The 16,653-nt window shown below is 51.9% G+C and overlaps 6 protein-coding genes across 6 annotated transcripts; 2 read left to right on the top strand and 4 right to left on the bottom strand.

The window, feature by feature from the left end:
• The first annotated feature begins 605 nt into the window (after positions 1–605).
• PV06_06060 (uncharacterized protein) lies at positions 606–2,645 on the top strand. Its single transcript, XM_016407128.1, has 2 exons — positions 606–1,274; positions 1,325–2,645. Exons 1-2 carry the CDS (start codon positions 869–871, stop codon positions 2,557–2,559), a joined length of 1,641 nt encoding a protein of 546 aa, XP_016262732.1. The 5' UTR covers positions 606–868; the 3' UTR covers positions 2,560–2,645.
• A 296-nt stretch (positions 2,646–2,941) lies between these two features.
• On the bottom strand, positions 2,942–4,739 carry PV06_06059 (methionine aminopeptidase, type I). The gene is made up of 4 exons (XM_016407127.1): positions 4,425–4,739; positions 4,278–4,302; positions 3,910–4,220; positions 2,942–3,823 (listed from the first exon to the last, which is right to left on the bottom strand). Exons 1-4 carry the CDS (start codon positions 4,563–4,565, stop codon positions 3,140–3,142), a joined length of 1,161 nt encoding a protein of 386 aa, XP_016262731.1. The 5' UTR covers positions 4,566–4,739; the 3' UTR covers positions 2,942–3,139.
• A 419-nt stretch (positions 4,740–5,158) lies between these two features.
• On the bottom strand, positions 5,159–7,443 carry PV06_06058 (uncharacterized protein). Its single transcript, XM_016407126.1, has 3 exons — positions 6,562–7,443; positions 6,374–6,516; positions 5,159–6,328 (listed from the first exon to the last, which is right to left on the bottom strand). The coding sequence occupies exons 1-3, from the start codon at positions 7,301–7,303 to the stop codon at positions 5,894–5,896; spliced, it is 1,320 nt and encodes a 439-aa protein (XP_016262730.1). The 5' UTR covers positions 7,304–7,443; the 3' UTR covers positions 5,159–5,893.
• A 231-nt stretch (positions 7,444–7,674) lies between these two features.
• PV06_06057 (dethiobiotin synthase) lies at positions 7,675–10,564 on the top strand. The gene is made up of 3 exons (XM_016407125.1): positions 7,675–7,890; positions 7,949–8,051; positions 8,113–10,564. The coding sequence occupies exons 1-3, from the start codon at positions 7,721–7,723 to the stop codon at positions 10,375–10,377; spliced, it is 2,538 nt and encodes an 845-aa protein (XP_016262729.1). The 5' UTR covers positions 7,675–7,720; the 3' UTR covers positions 10,378–10,564.
• A 205-nt stretch (positions 10,565–10,769) lies between these two features.
• Positions 10,770–13,697, bottom strand: PV06_06056 (uncharacterized protein; the record flags this gene model as incomplete). Its single annotated transcript, XM_016407124.1, has 2 exons — positions 10,770–12,008; positions 12,072–13,697. The coding sequence occupies 2 exons, from the start codon at positions 13,695–13,697 to the stop codon at positions 10,770–10,772; spliced, it is 2,865 nt and encodes a 954-aa protein (XP_016262728.1).
• Positions 13,698–14,188: 491 nt separating this feature from the next.
• Positions 14,189–16,647, bottom strand: PV06_06055 (uncharacterized protein; the record flags this gene model as incomplete). The annotated part of the gene is made up of 2 exons (XM_016407123.1): positions 14,189–16,474; positions 16,522–16,647. 2 exons carry the CDS (start codon positions 16,645–16,647, stop codon positions 14,189–14,191), a joined length of 2,412 nt encoding a protein of 803 aa, XP_016262727.1.
• Positions 16,648–16,653: the final 6 nt, after the last annotated feature.

The following is a 16,653-nucleotide window of genomic DNA, read 5'->3' as shown; positions in this document are numbered from 1 at the left end:
GTTTCTTTCGCTCCATCGACAGAGCCACCCACTTTGCTCCTGGGCCACCTCTGTGCTGTACCGAGCATGAATGGTTCACATGCATTCTCTGGATACAGGATCAACAATGATCAGCATCTTGTCACTCACAGCCAGCTTTTCGTGGCTTGACGAGGGTAGCACCGCCCGCCCCCATGGTGCATCAGGTTGTTGTGTGACCGCAATCCCACTTGCTGGCTATTGTCTCGGCTACACGATCAACCACGCTACCATCACTTGGTGATCTCGTTGCTTCCTGAGAAACTCCCCAGCTTCTCCTGATTTCGGTCTCTTCGGGCCTTTTGATGCTCTTGTGGACCCTCGACACGACCCAAGCGAACGGCCGACGTATCACGCCGAACTGCGGTCAGCGTAGCAGTACCCAAGAACTCCAACAACAGATCCTTGACTGATGCGGTGACCTCAGTGGACTTCGTGCAGATTAGCGCATCGGAAACCACCAATCATGATGTTGATCCATCCCGTTCAAGGGGACTGGGGATCTCAATTGCCATATCCAGGGTAGATGTGCGAGCTGTGCCTCGATGCCCTGGCAGATCACAGAGACGGACATGGCCCGCATCGCAGCCCTATTCCGTACGAGACTCTGTACAGTATTGACCTTCGCGCTTGTCTCTTGATCCAGGAAAATCTGCAGGCGTCCTGCTTCCTCGCACGCCCAACTGTCAATGCTTTCCATTCCGTTCCACCACAGTTCTTTTCCCACACAGATTTCCCACACAGGCAACCTTGATCGCAAACCTTCCCGTCCGCAAACCCGCCCTCTATCTCTCAGGCACAATTGCCTAGGGCTGCGTGTGCTTGAGGGCACGCTTGGACCTGCGCCGTCATGACCTGCGCCCACGGCGTGGCTCCCATCCTGCTCCCTCTCACGAATGTCTCAATCTCGAGCAATGGCTACACACAAACCAGAGGCATTCAGACCGGTATTGGGTCCCCGAGTCAGGTTTTCGCCCTGTGGCCCGATACCATTCTCAACAACATGCTCGTCTCGAACTCGGTAGGTTGCAGCTCTGCGACGAATTACACCTGCTATGGTATGAATGGCGGCTCTTTCAACACGGACAAGTCCAGCACCTACAATATGATGACGCTTGCACAGTGGAATGGGAGTCACGATGAGCTTGAGGAAGCAAGGCTGGATTCTTCGTTTATTTATTTCCAGGACAGCGTACGGCTGTCCGACAATAGTCTACTGCCGGGCTTTCCAATAGCGATGACACCTCCAAATTATCGTAAGAGCCCGACCTTTAGGTATTTGCTGTCTGATCTAACCATGGCGTAGCTACCCAGGGCGTGATTGGTCTTGCCCCAGACTCGCCATTCCTTGCGACTCTATCCGATCAGAATATTGCACCATCGCGAGCATGGGGCTACTGGGCCGGCAGTGTGTCATTGCTGGAACCACGAGACGGTCTTCTAGTCATCGGGGGTTACGATCACGCCCGCATAGCTAAAGGCGCGAAGTTCACAAATTTCACCTCGGATCCAGGCTATTTGGGCGACATGACTGTGCAAGTCACAAACATGACATATGACGCCGGCAACGGACCCGTCAGTCTTTTCAAGTCGTCGTCACAGGCATTCACCGCTATCCTCAACAGTGCATCTGGATCAAACTCTTTGCCGGAGGAGGTCTTTTATAAGTTTGGCAACATCACCGACGCAAATATCAACGAGGGTACCGATGTGCTCTCCTGGCCCTCATCTGACCCTCCGAACGGCAATCTCACAATAACACTGGACGATGGCGGAGATGGATATAAATACGAAGTCCCGTTCTACGAACTCTTCCTCCAACAAAGAAAGTACAACGATCAAGGCTCGATGGTGGTCAAAAACGAAAGCTTCACCTTCACAAGCACGGCCAACGCCAAAGTCTTGAGTTCTGGCGTGCCCTGGCTCGGCTTCAGCGTCTTCCAGTCCAATTACATGGTCAATCGAGGCGACGGCACGTTCCAGCTCGCCCCGGTAAATAGATCCGACGCATACCAGATCAGTTACCCGAACGGCGTCGACATCCGACCGATCTGCAACGAGACCGCACTTGCCAATGCAGGTGGCGGTTCCTCGGGCAGTGGTGGTGGTGGCGGCGGGGGCGGCAGTTCGCTGAGCGGAGGAGCCATTGCCGGTATTGTCATTGGGTGCATCGCTGGTGTCGCGCTCGTGGCCGGAGCGGTCGCCTTCTGGTTCTTGCGGCGCAGGAGACAACAAAGACAAGCACAGCAGGCTACATCTGCCGCGGGTGGGGGTGCGTCAGGCGTAGACCCGTCGGGCAAGGCTGAGCTGGATCCTCAGTCGAGCGTCGCGCCTGCAACTGCATCTGCAACCGGACCTGCCGCTCCTCCGGTGGAGTTGGCCCACGAAGACGCCATGAAGGTCGAGTTGCCCGCCGGGTCGACGACGTTGAAGCCCAAGGAAATGGTACAGAACCCGAGTGATACCGCCACCGTGAGCACGCTTCCCGAGTATTCAAGACAGGAGATGGAGCCGGTCGAGATGCCGGCGAATAACCCTTGAGTTTTGCACGACGAGGTGGGTTTATCTGTCACCGCGTACCACGGCCCTTTTCTTTTTCTTTTTGGGGATCACCCATTTATGTCTCGTATCAGCATCGAAGGGGGGGAGGGGGAGTGGGGCAATCCTGCCTGCAGCAGTTGAACACTGAGGCCGAATCGGCATTCCCTTGTATCTAATTGATTTTGTCCTATATCACTACGTAGTGCTTTGATGTCACGTTATAGGTAGATCTTGTAGCATGGAGTTGGTGGGTTTCGGGACAGGATTGAAAAAGAGAAAAATAATATACACGAACTTACATGTATGGATGTCTCTGCAAAGTATCAAAAATGTTTACTGTCAATTGAGTCGCATCAAATCCCAGGTCACAAGTGGCAATATGGTCAGATTTTCTGGAAGTTATAAATGAAGATCGATTTTGATGTCACGCCTTACATGTGCTTCAAGTGCAAGTGCTGCTGAAGAGGTATAGTTCGGTTCCCAAGGTATATCTACTCGCCCTCTATCCGTCAAGATGAGATCATTCCAGCCGACTGATTTATTCCGGGAGAACCACGGCATCATGCTATTTTTTTTTGTATCAAGCGACTCCATTCGTGTGCGTGGCGGTGGTCCCGTTCGCAGAAGAAGCAGGCACGGGTATGGCGCCGCCCGGGGAAGTCGGTAACCGCGCCGTCAGGACCTCGACGCCGTCGTCGGTGACCAGCATCGTGTGCTCGAACTGCGCCGAGCGGCTGCCGTCCGAGGTGACGGCGGTCCAGTCGTCCGGCCACGTCTTGTCCTTGTGCTGGCCCAGGCAGATCATGGGCTCGATGGTGAAGGTCATGCCGGCCTTGCACTTGCCGACGGCCTTGTTCTTGCCGTAGTGCGGCACGTTGGGCGCGCAGTGGAACAGCGAGTTGATGCCGTGGCCGCAGTACGTCTTGACCACGCTGAGCTGCCGGGATCTGGCGTGCTTCTCGATGATGTCGCCAAAGTCGGCGATCTTGACCCCCGGCTTGACGTGCTCGATGGCCCTCTCCAGGCACTCCCGCGTCGTCTCCACGAGCCGCACGTTGTCCGGGTCCGCCCTGGCCTTGTCTCCGATGTAGTACGTCTCGTTCAGGTCCCCGTGGTACCCTTCGTGGTAGAGCGTGACGTCGATGTTCAGAATGTCCCCGTCCTGCAAGACCCGCTGGTCGGGTATGCCGTGGCAGATGACTTCGTTGGGCGAGGTGCAGACCGACTTTGGGAAATGGTTGTAGTTCAGAGGAGAAGGATATGACTATTCACCAGGTCAGATTTAGCAAGTGTATACACAACGCACACACACCGACGCAGTGTGCCATTGCCCGTTGGTTGCTTGCTCACCTTTCGTTCTATGCACGCATTGTGAACAATCTCGTCGATCTGGTCGGTTGTGACGCCAGGTTTGGCTGCGGCGGCAGCAATATCCAACACTTCTCTGGCCAGTCTGCACACCTTGCGCATCCCCGCGATGCCCTTTTCATCCAAGACTTGAATGTTGTTCTTGCGCACGTAGGGATATCTCGGGATGCCATCCTGTGACCACTCCGGGTGCGGTATCGACCTTGGGATCTCTCGCTTCGGCGACAGAGGATAAACGGGTCTCAGGGAGCCGGTAAAGGGATATGTGGGAAATGGATTAAAGTGGCCGCTTTCTGGATCAACTTTAGAAACGACACTCGGGACAAAGAAATTGCGCAGAGGATTCGTACTCTTGTGTAGCGTTTTGTGCTCGGCCTGGTTTTTTTTCGTCGTTTTGGTTAGCATCACTCGTTCTCCATGGCATTCATGTTTCTAGTCTTTCTTCTGGTTTTGTTGAAACAACCAAAGAAGGACCGAGGGGGATATGTTCAGCCTACCCAACTCCGCTTAAAACATTCTTGTGAACAGAAGAAACTGTCAACTCCCATTTCCTTGCACTTGGGGCACTGTAACGTCGACGCATCGTTGTCGCAATCCAGTCCCGGACATTTTCGAGGTTGCGCCGCTGCTTGATCCATCTTGGATTTTGTTTCAAGACTGATTCTCGGACGGGTACTACTTATTTGCAGTGTTGGAATACTCGAGATTCTAGTTGTGACTTGACCAAGAAAAGGGCCGTTAGATACGTCTCGGAGGGTTTTGGGGGTAGATTCACGGGTCCGCTGTCCAAATGGTGAGAAATACACTTGTCGAAAATATGTCAACAACAGTAAGAATCTAGAGGTACTCCGTACTTCATTGATAGTGCACTTGAACTTTTGGATCTGCGCTGCACCCGCCTCAAGAATCTTAAAGCAGCAGTCAAATAGCCTTCATAAGAAAGCCCCGCCGTCCTATGGAGAAACCTAACACACAGTTAGCGTTGCGCTAGGGAGTGATTTGTGGGTCGATCACGTGAAATAAATCCCATCCTTATATTTTTAAGAGGTGCAAATTGTGCCGTCCTTCGGGACATTTGGTCAATTTGAAACGATACAGAGAAGGTTCGTGTCTCGCGCGAGAATTGTGTTTCTGGCATATAACTAACTTCCAACAGATTAGCATGGCCCCTGCACTAAGGATGACACGCTTTTCAAAGAGTGCTACAAGTTTTTTTTTGGTTTTTCTGAGACCGATCTTGGTTCGAGTCGCAGAGAGATTAAGGATTTTTATTATTTTCTTCTCGATTCCCAATTGGGAAATAATCAGCTATGGCACAAGACCACCAGCAAGCCGCCCGAGAGTCTCCCATGCTGTCTGTCCGCCAGCTTACAAGTTTCAGTTGCTCTCCTTTTACCGTACGAGCGCATCGACTAGCGATGGTGACTGGCCTCTCGGTAAGTTGTCCTAGAGGTTTCTTCTCGTTAAGAAGGGGCCTTATCCTACTCGTCCCTTCCACTGCCCTTCTTTCCCAGACAACGCTCCTCTTCCCGAAGTTCACCATTAGCAGAACAAGCCCAGCTCAGACGAGTGAACCGCACTCCCTCTTTGCCTTCTGATTCACCATTGTAATGGTAACCGAATCAATTCGCCCTTTCTCAACGACAAGGCGTCATCCTCGAACATGTAATGACGTGCAGTGATCTTGCCACCATATCAGTGACCATCTTTCAGGCATTGGTGCTAGGCAATGTAGTGCACTCATTAAGACGTTGTAGCGTTTATGCGTTCCGTACGAACCAAATGTGGGCTCTTGTGACCAGAAGTAGCGTCCATCCTGAGAGATTCGCGGATGCGTCGCCAGTATCCAAAGCCTCGAATGCCGAATGGCCTGAATGCCTCGTGATGAAAATCCAACAGGAATGAAGACTGTATGTCCGGCAAGTAGATTGCCACTTATACGCGGCCTTGCCACGGGATGGCGCCTTTATATCTTTGCTATCAATTGTCTCTCCTGTAGTTTTGCCCGGCTGCTATCTACCTGCGCAGAGAGTTGTTGATTCGTGATATCTGTTGCCTCCGGATGTGAAGCTTGCTTGTCGAGCCAGCCTCTCACACAAGCAACAAAGTTGTCGATCTGCTCCTTGGTGTTTCCCGAGTGAAGACAAACTCTGACTCGCTCAGTCCCTTGCGGCACCGTTGGCGCAACCACAGGACGGACAATAAATCCTGCGGCCTGGCAATGTGCCGCTAGAGATCGAGGATGCGTGCTCAGAATGGCGAAGATGGGTGATTCTGGACAAGTGTCTGGAAGGGTGACCACGGCTCTAGAATGATTGATGCTCGTTTGCGGTATTGCGGGACTTAGTGTCTGAAGTTGAGTGAACAGCTGGCTGATCAGATGATACATGTTTGCCGCAAGCTAGCATTGTCAGCATCGCAAATGGTAATCGAAGCATGATCTTACAATATTCGCCTTGCCCCTTTGAAGCCAGGAATATGCTGTTTTAATCGCAACTAAGTTCGGGTAGGACATAAAAGTGGTATATATCAGGGGTCGAGCATAGTTGATCAAATAAAGCCGAATCACTGGAGAGCTCAAAATGATGGCTACACATGATTAGCACGTTTCAGTGTAGACCATAATTTACTCACCTCCATTGCATGCGAGAGCCTTGCCAAATGTATGGAGGCGGATGGAAACACGATTCTCGAGGCCGAGCTCACAGACTCTTCCAGATCCATTAGGGCCGTATAAGCCGGTGGCATGGGCCTCATCGACTATGAGATGAGCGTTCTTGCTTGGGAACATTGCTTCCATGAGATCAACAATCTCCGTTAGAGGAGCCAAGTCCCCATCCATACTGTACACAGTTTCAACAGCAACGAAAATCGTTCGGCTCAAGTCCGTGGTAGCAATTGATTTCAGAACACGCTTGAGATCTGCCACGTCGTTATGCTTGAAAGGCAATTGTTGTTCCGCCCTACATTGTCTCATGCCGTCGTGGACACTGGCGTGGATGAGTTCGTCGTAGACGATGATATCCTTCTGAGAGGGAAGAAAGGCGAAGATGCTAACATTTGCATCGAAGCCTGAGTTCGTCAACAGGCCAGCTTTGGCACCGTGGAAAGCCGCAATCTCCTTTTCGAGCCTTTCAGCAACTTGTGAATTCCCGTCCAGGAGCCTTGATCCAGTAGAGCCCAACGGTGTCCGTATCTCGTTTAAGGCGCCCAGGTAGTCATCATGAAAGTCTCTGTTGGTCGACAAAGACAAAAAGTCATTTGACGAGAAGTCCACAGACCCAGGTGGGCTTGACTTCAAGGTTCGAAGCTTCGACTGAGCTCGACGTTTCTCTAAGAGTGTTGAAAGTCGTTGTTCCAGTGGGGACGGAGACATATCGAGAGTAATCCGCCAGGTTTCGGCCGCGAGGTCGAGTGGGTCACGCTGTTCTCTCGACTTCTCACATATAAGTATGGGATCGTTCAGAGGACTGTTCAGCAGATATCGCAAGCTTCTTCAAAATTCCAAAAGGCCGGCAACCTGTACATGGAGATGATCAGAGAAAATGTTGGGCCAGCAAACGGCCGTTGATGTCTACTGTAGAGGAGAAGCCGACAAAGGAAGAAGGTCAGGCGAGCTAGCCTCGGTTAATCGCCAATCGGAGGATCGGGCTGTTCCGGAGATCTGAGTCTAGAGGCTTGGCAGGGACAAAACTTCTTTAAGGTGCATCGATATCGGACAGTAAGGCCCGCGACTCTTCTCACCGTTTGACTCATTTAGAGAAGACTCAACGTGCTCAGTTGGTCATTCGGGATGCTTTGGCGAGACCTGAAGGCGTGGCAGGTCTACGGTGCCAACACCGACGTCGGCAAGACCATCATCTCGACAGTCTTGTGTCGAGCTTTACAACGCCGAGCATCGCCGAATGGTTTGCTCTATCTCAAGCCCGTCTCCACTGGCCCTCAGGCCGAGGCTGATGACAGGTAAGCGAGGAAATTCATATTCACCGAGTTACGTACGGCTCACCCACGCGGGTTACAGACATATCAGACATTTTGTACCTGGAATAGTGTCGAAATGTATTTCTCAATTCTCCAAGCCTCTGAGTCCGCATATCGCCGCTCAATTGGATGGGGGTAGCTCGGTATGAGTCCCAATCATCGACTGTGGGTGACATGATCCTGTACTGACGAGAACGTCTCCAGATACCAACGTCTGACCGGCAGATTGTCAAGCAAGTGAAGAGCCTGCTGTCCCAACACAGTCAAGCTGGAGGACGATATGTCGTTGTCGAAACAGCTGGAGGGGTCCTCTCCCCTGGTCCCTCGGGCTCAGTGCAAGCAGACCTGTATCGACCACTTCGGCTACCGACGCTTCTAATCGGAGACAGCAAGCTGGGAGGGATAGGCACCACCATTTCCGCCTTCGAGTCCCTGCACGTTCGAGGCTATGATCTCGACTCGCTGATTCTGTTCGACGACCCGACGTGGGGCAACTATGGCTACCTTGAGAGGCACTTTTCGAAACATGGCATTCCCACCGTCGCCCTTCCATTGCCACCAGCTCGACGACCCGATCCCAAGGACGACGAGGCGGTCCTGTCAGACTACTACCAAGAGTGCTCCGAGTCATCGACCGTCAACAACCTGATCAACGACCTCCACCAGAAGCACTTTTCTCGCATCTCCAAGCTGACGTCCATGCCCGCCCAAGCCGAGGCGGTCATCTGGCACCCCTTCCGCCAGCACAGCATCCCTCACAACATCATCGCCATCGACTCCGCATACGGCGACCACTTCCAAGCCTACAACGCGGAATCAGACTCGGCACTGACGACCACCCCAGCCGGTCCGACCAAAGGGCTGACACCCCTGGCCACTCAGGCACCGGCCGATCCCCTCTTGACTCCTCTGTTCGACGCCTCGGCATCGTGGTGGACACAGGGCCTCGGCCACGGCAACCCGGACATCTCCCTGGCGGCCGCCCACGCAGCGGGACGGTACGGACACGTCATGTTCGCGCACGCCGTCCACGAGCCGGGTCTCGACATATCCTACAACCTCCTCTCGACGTTGCAGAACCCGCGCCTCTCGCGCGTCTTCTTCACCGACAACGGCAGCACCGGCATGGAAGTTGCCGTCAAGATGGCCCTGCGTGCCTCGAGTCAACGCTACGGCTGGTCCAAAGATGACGGCACCGGCGGCGAATCCCCCGTCGCCATCCTCGGTCTGCAGGGGAGCTACCACGGCGACACGATCGGGGTCATGAACTGCTCCGAGCCAAATGTGTACAACGAGAAGGTCGACTGGCACCAGCCCTGGGGACACTGGTTCGAGCCCCCGTCGCTTCTCATGCGCAAGGGCAGATGGGAACTCACGATCCCCGAAGAGATGGCACCTGGCCAGACGGTCCAAGACTTTGACAGCCTCACGTCCATTTTTGATTTCGAGTCTCGCGGGGCCGACGCGACCCGGTACGAACAGCACATCAAGTCCGTCTTGACGAAACTGGTCAAGGAGCAAGGCAAACGCTTCGGCGCGCTCATCATGGAACCACTCCTGATGGGCGCGGGGGGCATGATCTTCGTCGACCCCTTGTTCCAACGTACCCTTATCACCACGATCCGATCGAACCCTGACCTCATTGGCACCCCTGTATCTTCGTCGTCATCGTCGTCGTCGTCAGACGACCGTACAGACTGGTCCGGTCTACCCTTGATCGCCGATGAGGTCTTCACGGGTCTTTATCGTCTCGGTCGACCCAGTTCCTCAACCTTCTTGTCCTCCCCGTCTGCGTCTGCCCCTGTGTCTGCGTCCACATCGTACACGACCCTCGCCCCCGACATCTCGGTCCACGCCAAACTCCTGACCGCCGGACTCCTTCCCCTCGCGCTGACGACGGCCAGCGAATCCATCTTCCGCACGTTCTTATCCGACTCCAAGACCGATGCCCTCCTGCACGGCCACTCTTACACCGCGCACCCGATAGGCTGCATGGTCGCGAACAAGGCCCTCGCCGAGTACAACAGACTGGACACCGACGGCTCGTGGGACGAGTTCAAACGGCCATGGTCGAGCTCCTCGCCATCACAGTCGTCCAGCAGTAGCCCCCAACCTGCCGCCGCCTCAGCCTCAACCTCGGCCCCTTCGAATCCTCTGCCTGGATACCCTGTTTATTCATTCTTTCCTCCCACCCTCCTGGACACGCTGTCCCATCACCCCAAATTGGCAGGCTGTTTCGCACTCGGGACTGTTCTCGTGCTTAAACTGGCATCTGAAGGGTCTGGTTATAATTCAACCGCCACAGCGTCATTGCAATCCCGATTACTTACCACCCTGGACGAAGATGGATGTGGTATACACTCTCGTGTCCTGGGAAATGTCATATATTTTATGACGAGTTTGACCACAACGTCTGACCAGGTCGAGAGACTGGGTCGAACTATCTTGCAGGCTTTGGAACATGAATAGACAACTGGGCTTCTCCATTCAGATCCTGTTCTTTGCACTAAATGATTGAAAATCAAAGGCTTCGTCATTGTGATACACGTCTGGTCTGTCACTCAACCTGAAACAGGACCATCATCTCAACGAGGGAGCACCTTTGCGGCTGGAGAAATCTTGCTCTATCGACACTATTAATCCATCCTGTGATTGGTCGGATAGTACATAAAAATATCTCTTTGCAGAAGGCTCAGCCAGGCATCCTTTACGGATAGTTCATCGCTCTATTGACGCCTTTGATCTACAGGCCCCTTAAATGAAGGTGCCATCAGAAACTGCCCAAGTCATATGCCCCAGTTGCGTCTTATCAACCGTTCCGTGTCCTTGCCCTTGCCCTTCCCATGCTCACAAGACTCCTTTTAGTTCAATCCATCGTCTTGTTGAACATTATAAACAAGACCATTCTCGCTAACATACATCATTTTCTTTCGGCAATTCAGAGGCGTATAAATGCTGTGCAACACCGCTCGCCCACTCTTGTAGAAAATCCAGACCGAAAGTCCCTCACCTTCAGTCTGAACAGCAAGGTCGTCAACCAAGTCGTTCTCAACCTTGGCAATTACGGCGCCGTTGATATGTAAAGGAAGGCCTCCCGAAGAGAAAGAATCAGGCAGCGCTTCCTTTCCGTTACGAGTTTCAACTGACCTGTTTGGCCGGCTGCTCATGTGAGTGTCCATCAAGAGGTCACTTTGCCCGAAGGCTCCGGCGGTCTCGCTCGACATGTCTGTTACACTAGACGCCTCCTTCATACCACTGAAGACATCAGATGGAATGTTATACAGTACAATTTGACCATCATTATAGACTGCGACAAGACGCAAGCCCCAATCAAGCGCTTTCCCAGCCGCGTACCGTAATGGTGAGCAATATCTGCCATCTGGGTGGGGTGGAGGAGCGAATATGACTTTCCTGACGAGCTTTGTCGATCCCCCAGGAGGTGCGTCACTTCCCAAACACAACATTCCACTGTCCGGATCTGTGAAGAGTGTATGGGAGCCATCGCTGACTGGCACACCGCGATAGTGGTCACAGTCAACCGCACGCAAGACACCTTGCATTTCTTCCCTACGCTGGCGTGATTGCGAGGCTGGCCGATCTGAGTGTGGACTTGCATCAGTTGGAAATGGTAGACCGCCAAAGAAGAAACGAGTCAAGCTTTGCCGACGTCCACGAGTTACCGGAGTGGACCAATATTTCCATTTAGCAGGTGTGCTCTCGCGTCGGATTAACTGCGTGGCAACTGAATCTGGACCTGCAGGGCTTGAGATCAAACGGAGTCTCTTTCTCGAATCAACGCCTGTCCGTGGTGGCTGAAAATATAGGCAGTCGCTGGGAACTGCGAGTGGGAACCATCGATTCAGACTACCACCAGTAATTGCATCAACCCAATACAACTCGATGCCCATCTGACAACCGTACGCAACGCAGCTTCGGTTTGGGCATATAGCCACGCTTCGCGGAAGATCATCTGGGCTGCCTATATTGGCGTGCACAGCTGTTGGTCGAGTCCTGATGGAGATTCCAAAGTGGACTGCGTGTCGGCCATCAGGTCCTAAATCGCCAGAGTCTCCAAGTTCATCCAAGCCAGAGATCTCTTGCTACGACGATGGCGGGCTTGGAATAAATGAGGTCCCAGTATTCGTGGCGAGCATTGACAGTACTCTCGCGGGATATGGTCCGCCTTCCGAGACGACCGACTCCTCGGAGAGATTTCGCAGGTCTCGAGGAGTCGGCTGTGCATAAAAGCTTGTCGCTGCATCTTGTACAACTGTCTTCATCCCGAGGTCAATTGAATCGCCTGGAGGATTGCAGTAATCCATTTTTGAGAGCGTTCCAAGAAGGTCCCACAACATGCCTACACGACCTGAGAGCAAGGCAGCCACTGAACACCTCCCACAGGTGGTGTCCATGCTAACTTTCAGCACTTCGCTCCCAGCAACCATTCGGGTGACTGGAAAGACCGATCCGCCCGGTACAAATATATCGTACAATGTGATTTCCTCACCAGAGACAACCAAGAGAAACTTGCCACAAGTTGAGACAGTAAATCGAGATCGTCCAGAACATGCATTCTGAAGAATTCTTGAAAAGTCAATCTCCCCAGTGACCGACAATCTTGAATGTAATTCATTTTTGTTGGTCAATGGAGGTCCGCCTCTCCAATTGGGAGAAATTCTGCTCTCTGTGGCCAACCTTTTGGAATATATCCATTCCTGATTGATGCTGTGACCGTTATCTTCTGACCTGGAAAGACTGCCGCTACTGGATCTTAAAGGCATCAGATCTCGTCGTAGTTGCAGATCAGCGTCCAGAGCAAGTTGACAAAAACTAGCCTTGGCGATTGGATCTTGAACACTGCGATCCAAACTGGCCAAGTACCACTCTCTGCATGTATGACGCGCAGCGTCAAAACCAGAGGGAAGTAAGTATGAATAGATATGTTGCACTACTTCTCGCGGTAAACGAAAGACAACCGGGACCTTGGGAAAAGGCAGTGCTGTATTCCATAGTCGACAGACCAAACGAAGAGCTTTGTATTCTTCAGAGGACAGGAAACGTAATATGTCGGAGACGATTGAGGGTGGAAGAAGACCATTTCTGGGAACGTCTCGATCGAAGGTGAAGCTGGGAGAAGACAACGATGGCAGAAGTACTGCATGAGATAAGTCTTCAAGCGGTAGAACGTTCTCTTGGTTATAATGAACAAAAGTAAGACCAGGCAATCGAGCGAGCGTGTCTCGATGTCCTGGGAAGGCATTCTGGCGGAGATAAACAGAAGTATCTGATGAGGCGGATGTCCGTCTTGATGAAACAATGCCTTCACCAAAGGGGTCGAGGAAAGCAGGATCTTGGTCTGCGGAGACCTGTTGAGACCTCAAGTCTTCACCTGATGAAGACTGCAACCGTGACTGATGGGTAAGATGTGGCCATTGCATCGAGGAAGCGGGCTGGTTTCTCGAAGTCAAGAAGAGCATATCGTCTGTATCATCGGAGGCACCATCCAATGTTTTTATCATCATGGAATTCTTCTGGATGCTTGGTATCTGCTCCTGCTCATGGACCCGTAGGCTGCTCCGTGTGGACTTTTGAGGCTTGGAAAGACCGCAGGCTTCCGGCTGAAAGTTGTCCTGCGTACATTTTCGAGCGGACACTAAAGCAGGGTGCTTGAAGTCCCAAGTCGACATAATGTAGTAGGGCCATCTGACAGGATATGACGTGGCAATTGAAAGAGTGAGAGATTGTGCATGCACCCATCGCTGAGCAGGGTCTTGAACGCTGAGAAACATGCTGAAGTTGTGGATTGGGGCTATCCCTCGAGACACAAGGATCTCGAAAGCCAGGTTGACGACTGACAGACTGTTTAGTAATAAATATAGGGAAAAGTGACTGAAGGTAAAGGATGTCGATTGTGTTTAGGTGGAGGAATTGTCAGATGTTAGAAGAGGCTGCACATATGACCTCGATACGATCTCGTCGCACTTGCATTCGTATCAAGGAAATTCGCCACAGGCAAGTGCTTCTGGAAATGGACGGAAGGCTCGATGAAATCCCTCGACAATGTTATTCGTGCTGTAGACGCTTGTCATCGATAATTTATTGGGCACATATTAGTGCTGATAGCAAATCTATGGGTATCTGTGCATGGAAAACTATATCGAGAAGTTTGGGGAACGAAGCTGAACAATGACAGAAGTGTACAGGGTATCTCAATGATCGAAAAATCAGTCAGCTCGCTCGCTATGCTCGTATTGTTGGAAACAAGGCCTGCGTAGAAGTATCAGACTTGATCCGATTGGGGACGACCATGGCCAGGCTTGCGGATCCACAGAGTCTCCAGGGGTTGGACCAAGTGTGGATTAATATAACGGAGGCCAGTATTAGGATCTGTGTCGACAGTCCGGCCATAGTCGGTGTCTCTATCCCATGGAGTTTCTGAAGGCGTTGGAAGATCAAGGAAACTTTGTCGGTCAATGCTTCGGAGTGCAATGAACTTCATCAATGGGACATAGGTGCGCTGGAAATACACCGTAAACCAGATAGTGATGACTAGTATAGGTGCTAAAACCAACGAGGCAGTCAGTGCGCCTCGGAGCGCCAAAGTTGCAGTCATTGCAAGTTGAAAGAGTACCAGGCCGGTAATGATGCGATTGCATATCATTGGCCACGCCTGGCCGGTCGAATGTTGCCGATGTTCCATTGCGTACAGCAGCTGGTACTTGTGAATGAAGCCACCGATGCAAAAATAAACCAGCCCGAACAAGGTTATCAACCAGGAAGAAGGTAAAACGCTATAGACAATGCAAATGATGAATATCAACATCGTTTGTGGCAAGTAGAAACCATAACTGAAGATGGGCGGTCTGGCTAGTTCGGCGTAGTCGCGGGGGGTCTTTGCGCCGATAAGATAGAATGGATACAAGGCGACCGAGCCGACTTCTAGGAGCCTGAAAGGAAAAAGTCCTAGGCCTTGAAGGATGATCAGGTTGACATAGAATGGTGACAATTGTTCAAGGGCTTTGGCAACGGCGTATGCTATTCCCGCCGTGTCGCGCAAAATGTCTCGCAGACCCTGCCAAAACTCGTAAAAGTTGGTGGCCGAACCCCAGATTGTGAAGACAATGAACAGGTTGAAGAAGGTGAAGAAGAAGTTCTTGGAGATGACTGATAACTCAACATCCCCTTGTGAGGTCATGCCTTGCTGATTGGATAGCCAATCGTACAGATATGGCACGGCCAAGGCAAGGAGAGAGAAAAGCAACGTCGGCAGACCAGTTTGGACCAGTGATCGTATAATCTCGTGCTCTTCCAAAGCCGCTGCAAGTCCAGGCAGTACTTTATCAATGACTTCAATACTGAGCAAACCAGCTAAGGGCGCAACAGCAGCGGCCCAGAAAATTGTGAGTAGTCCAATGAAGATCATGATAGCCCAGGACCGAATCATGCGGTGATTGCGGGAGAGATATGTGTTCTTCCAGACGACGTCTGCTGGGGGCGGAGCCGGGCTTGCAAGAAGCTGTCCAGGTTTTGGGTCCAGAATTGCCTGAATAGCCATCTGGCAAGCCGCGGTTGATTCCATAGTGACAAAAGCAAGCGGCGTTGGCTTGAAATCTGCCGTCCTCAACGCATGTATCCTTTCATCTAGCATGCGTAGCTTCTCCTCATAATGGTCGATTGAGTCGATCTTCTTCCTATACATGTTCAGTGGCCCATATCTCAGACTGACAGTCGGACGTGGTCGATCAGCGGGCATGACATGGGCATGCTCCATTTCGGACCTAGACAGCAGAGCACCATATTCTTCGGCATCACCTGAACGATCACGCTGTTGATGTCGAACCCGCGAATGCCGTAAAGAGTGGTGATGTCCAAGATATACTGTCCATGACTCCTCGAGTTTACGCAAACATCTCATTCTCCGAGACATAAGGTCATCCAAAGTCTGCCAGTTGCGACACAGCATGACACTGTCCACTTTGCCAATGCCTAAATCCTCAACGAAATACTTGATAGCGTCTTCTGAACGCATCTCCGATGGGATGCCTGACAAGCGGAGCGTTCTGTCGGTGATCGTAGCTTGTGTGCCTAGGTATGCTTGCCGGATGCGAATGATATTCTTCGTCTCTTGGATCAAAAGGTATATGGCGACAGAGCTGAAAAAGTAGACGAATACAGTATACATCCAGAGATAACTATTGTCCTTTTCAATGACACCCTTCTTGGGTTTCTTAGGGTCTATTTCAAACACCGAATCGATCCCATTGTCCGGTTCGGTCCCATTAATCGGATTGGGGAAGAGTGGTTGACCCGTGAATTGGTAATTGACTGGGAGGATGACACTGAGGGAGAAAAAGAGCGTGACAGACAGGTATTTGATAGCATAGCGGAAGAAAGACAGAAAGGCGTAGGCATCAAGACCAGCCGAAGCGAGAACCTCTTCTTGAGAGATCTTGTACAGGACAGGAATCCATCCAAACAGCGTCTTCGGCAAGTCCGGTAGACGAGAGGCAGCATCGGACTGCTTTTTGCGGGCATGATACAGACTGGTCCATTTCGGACGGAGCACCTAAACATATTAGCATAAGAGAGCATTCAAAGAGGCCAATGGCATACACAGAAGGAGAGAAATGCGCTCAAGCCCAGGCCTACGGAAATGAAGATCTGAACCTTGATGTTGCGCTGGTTGACGTCCTTGAATTGGTCATTCCAGGAAGCATCCTTCAGAGCATGCAGCGACATCACCGG

The sequence above is a fragment of the Exophiala oligosperma genome (assembly GCF_000835515.1).
Source record: "Exophiala oligosperma strain CBS 72588 unplaced genomic scaffold supercont1.5, whole genome shotgun sequence".
NCBI lineage: Eukaryota > Fungi > Ascomycota > Eurotiomycetes > Chaetothyriales > Herpotrichiellaceae > Exophiala > Exophiala oligosperma.
The sequence above is the reverse complement of the archived record's forward strand: the minus strand, read 5'-3'. Positions and strand labels throughout refer to the sequence as shown.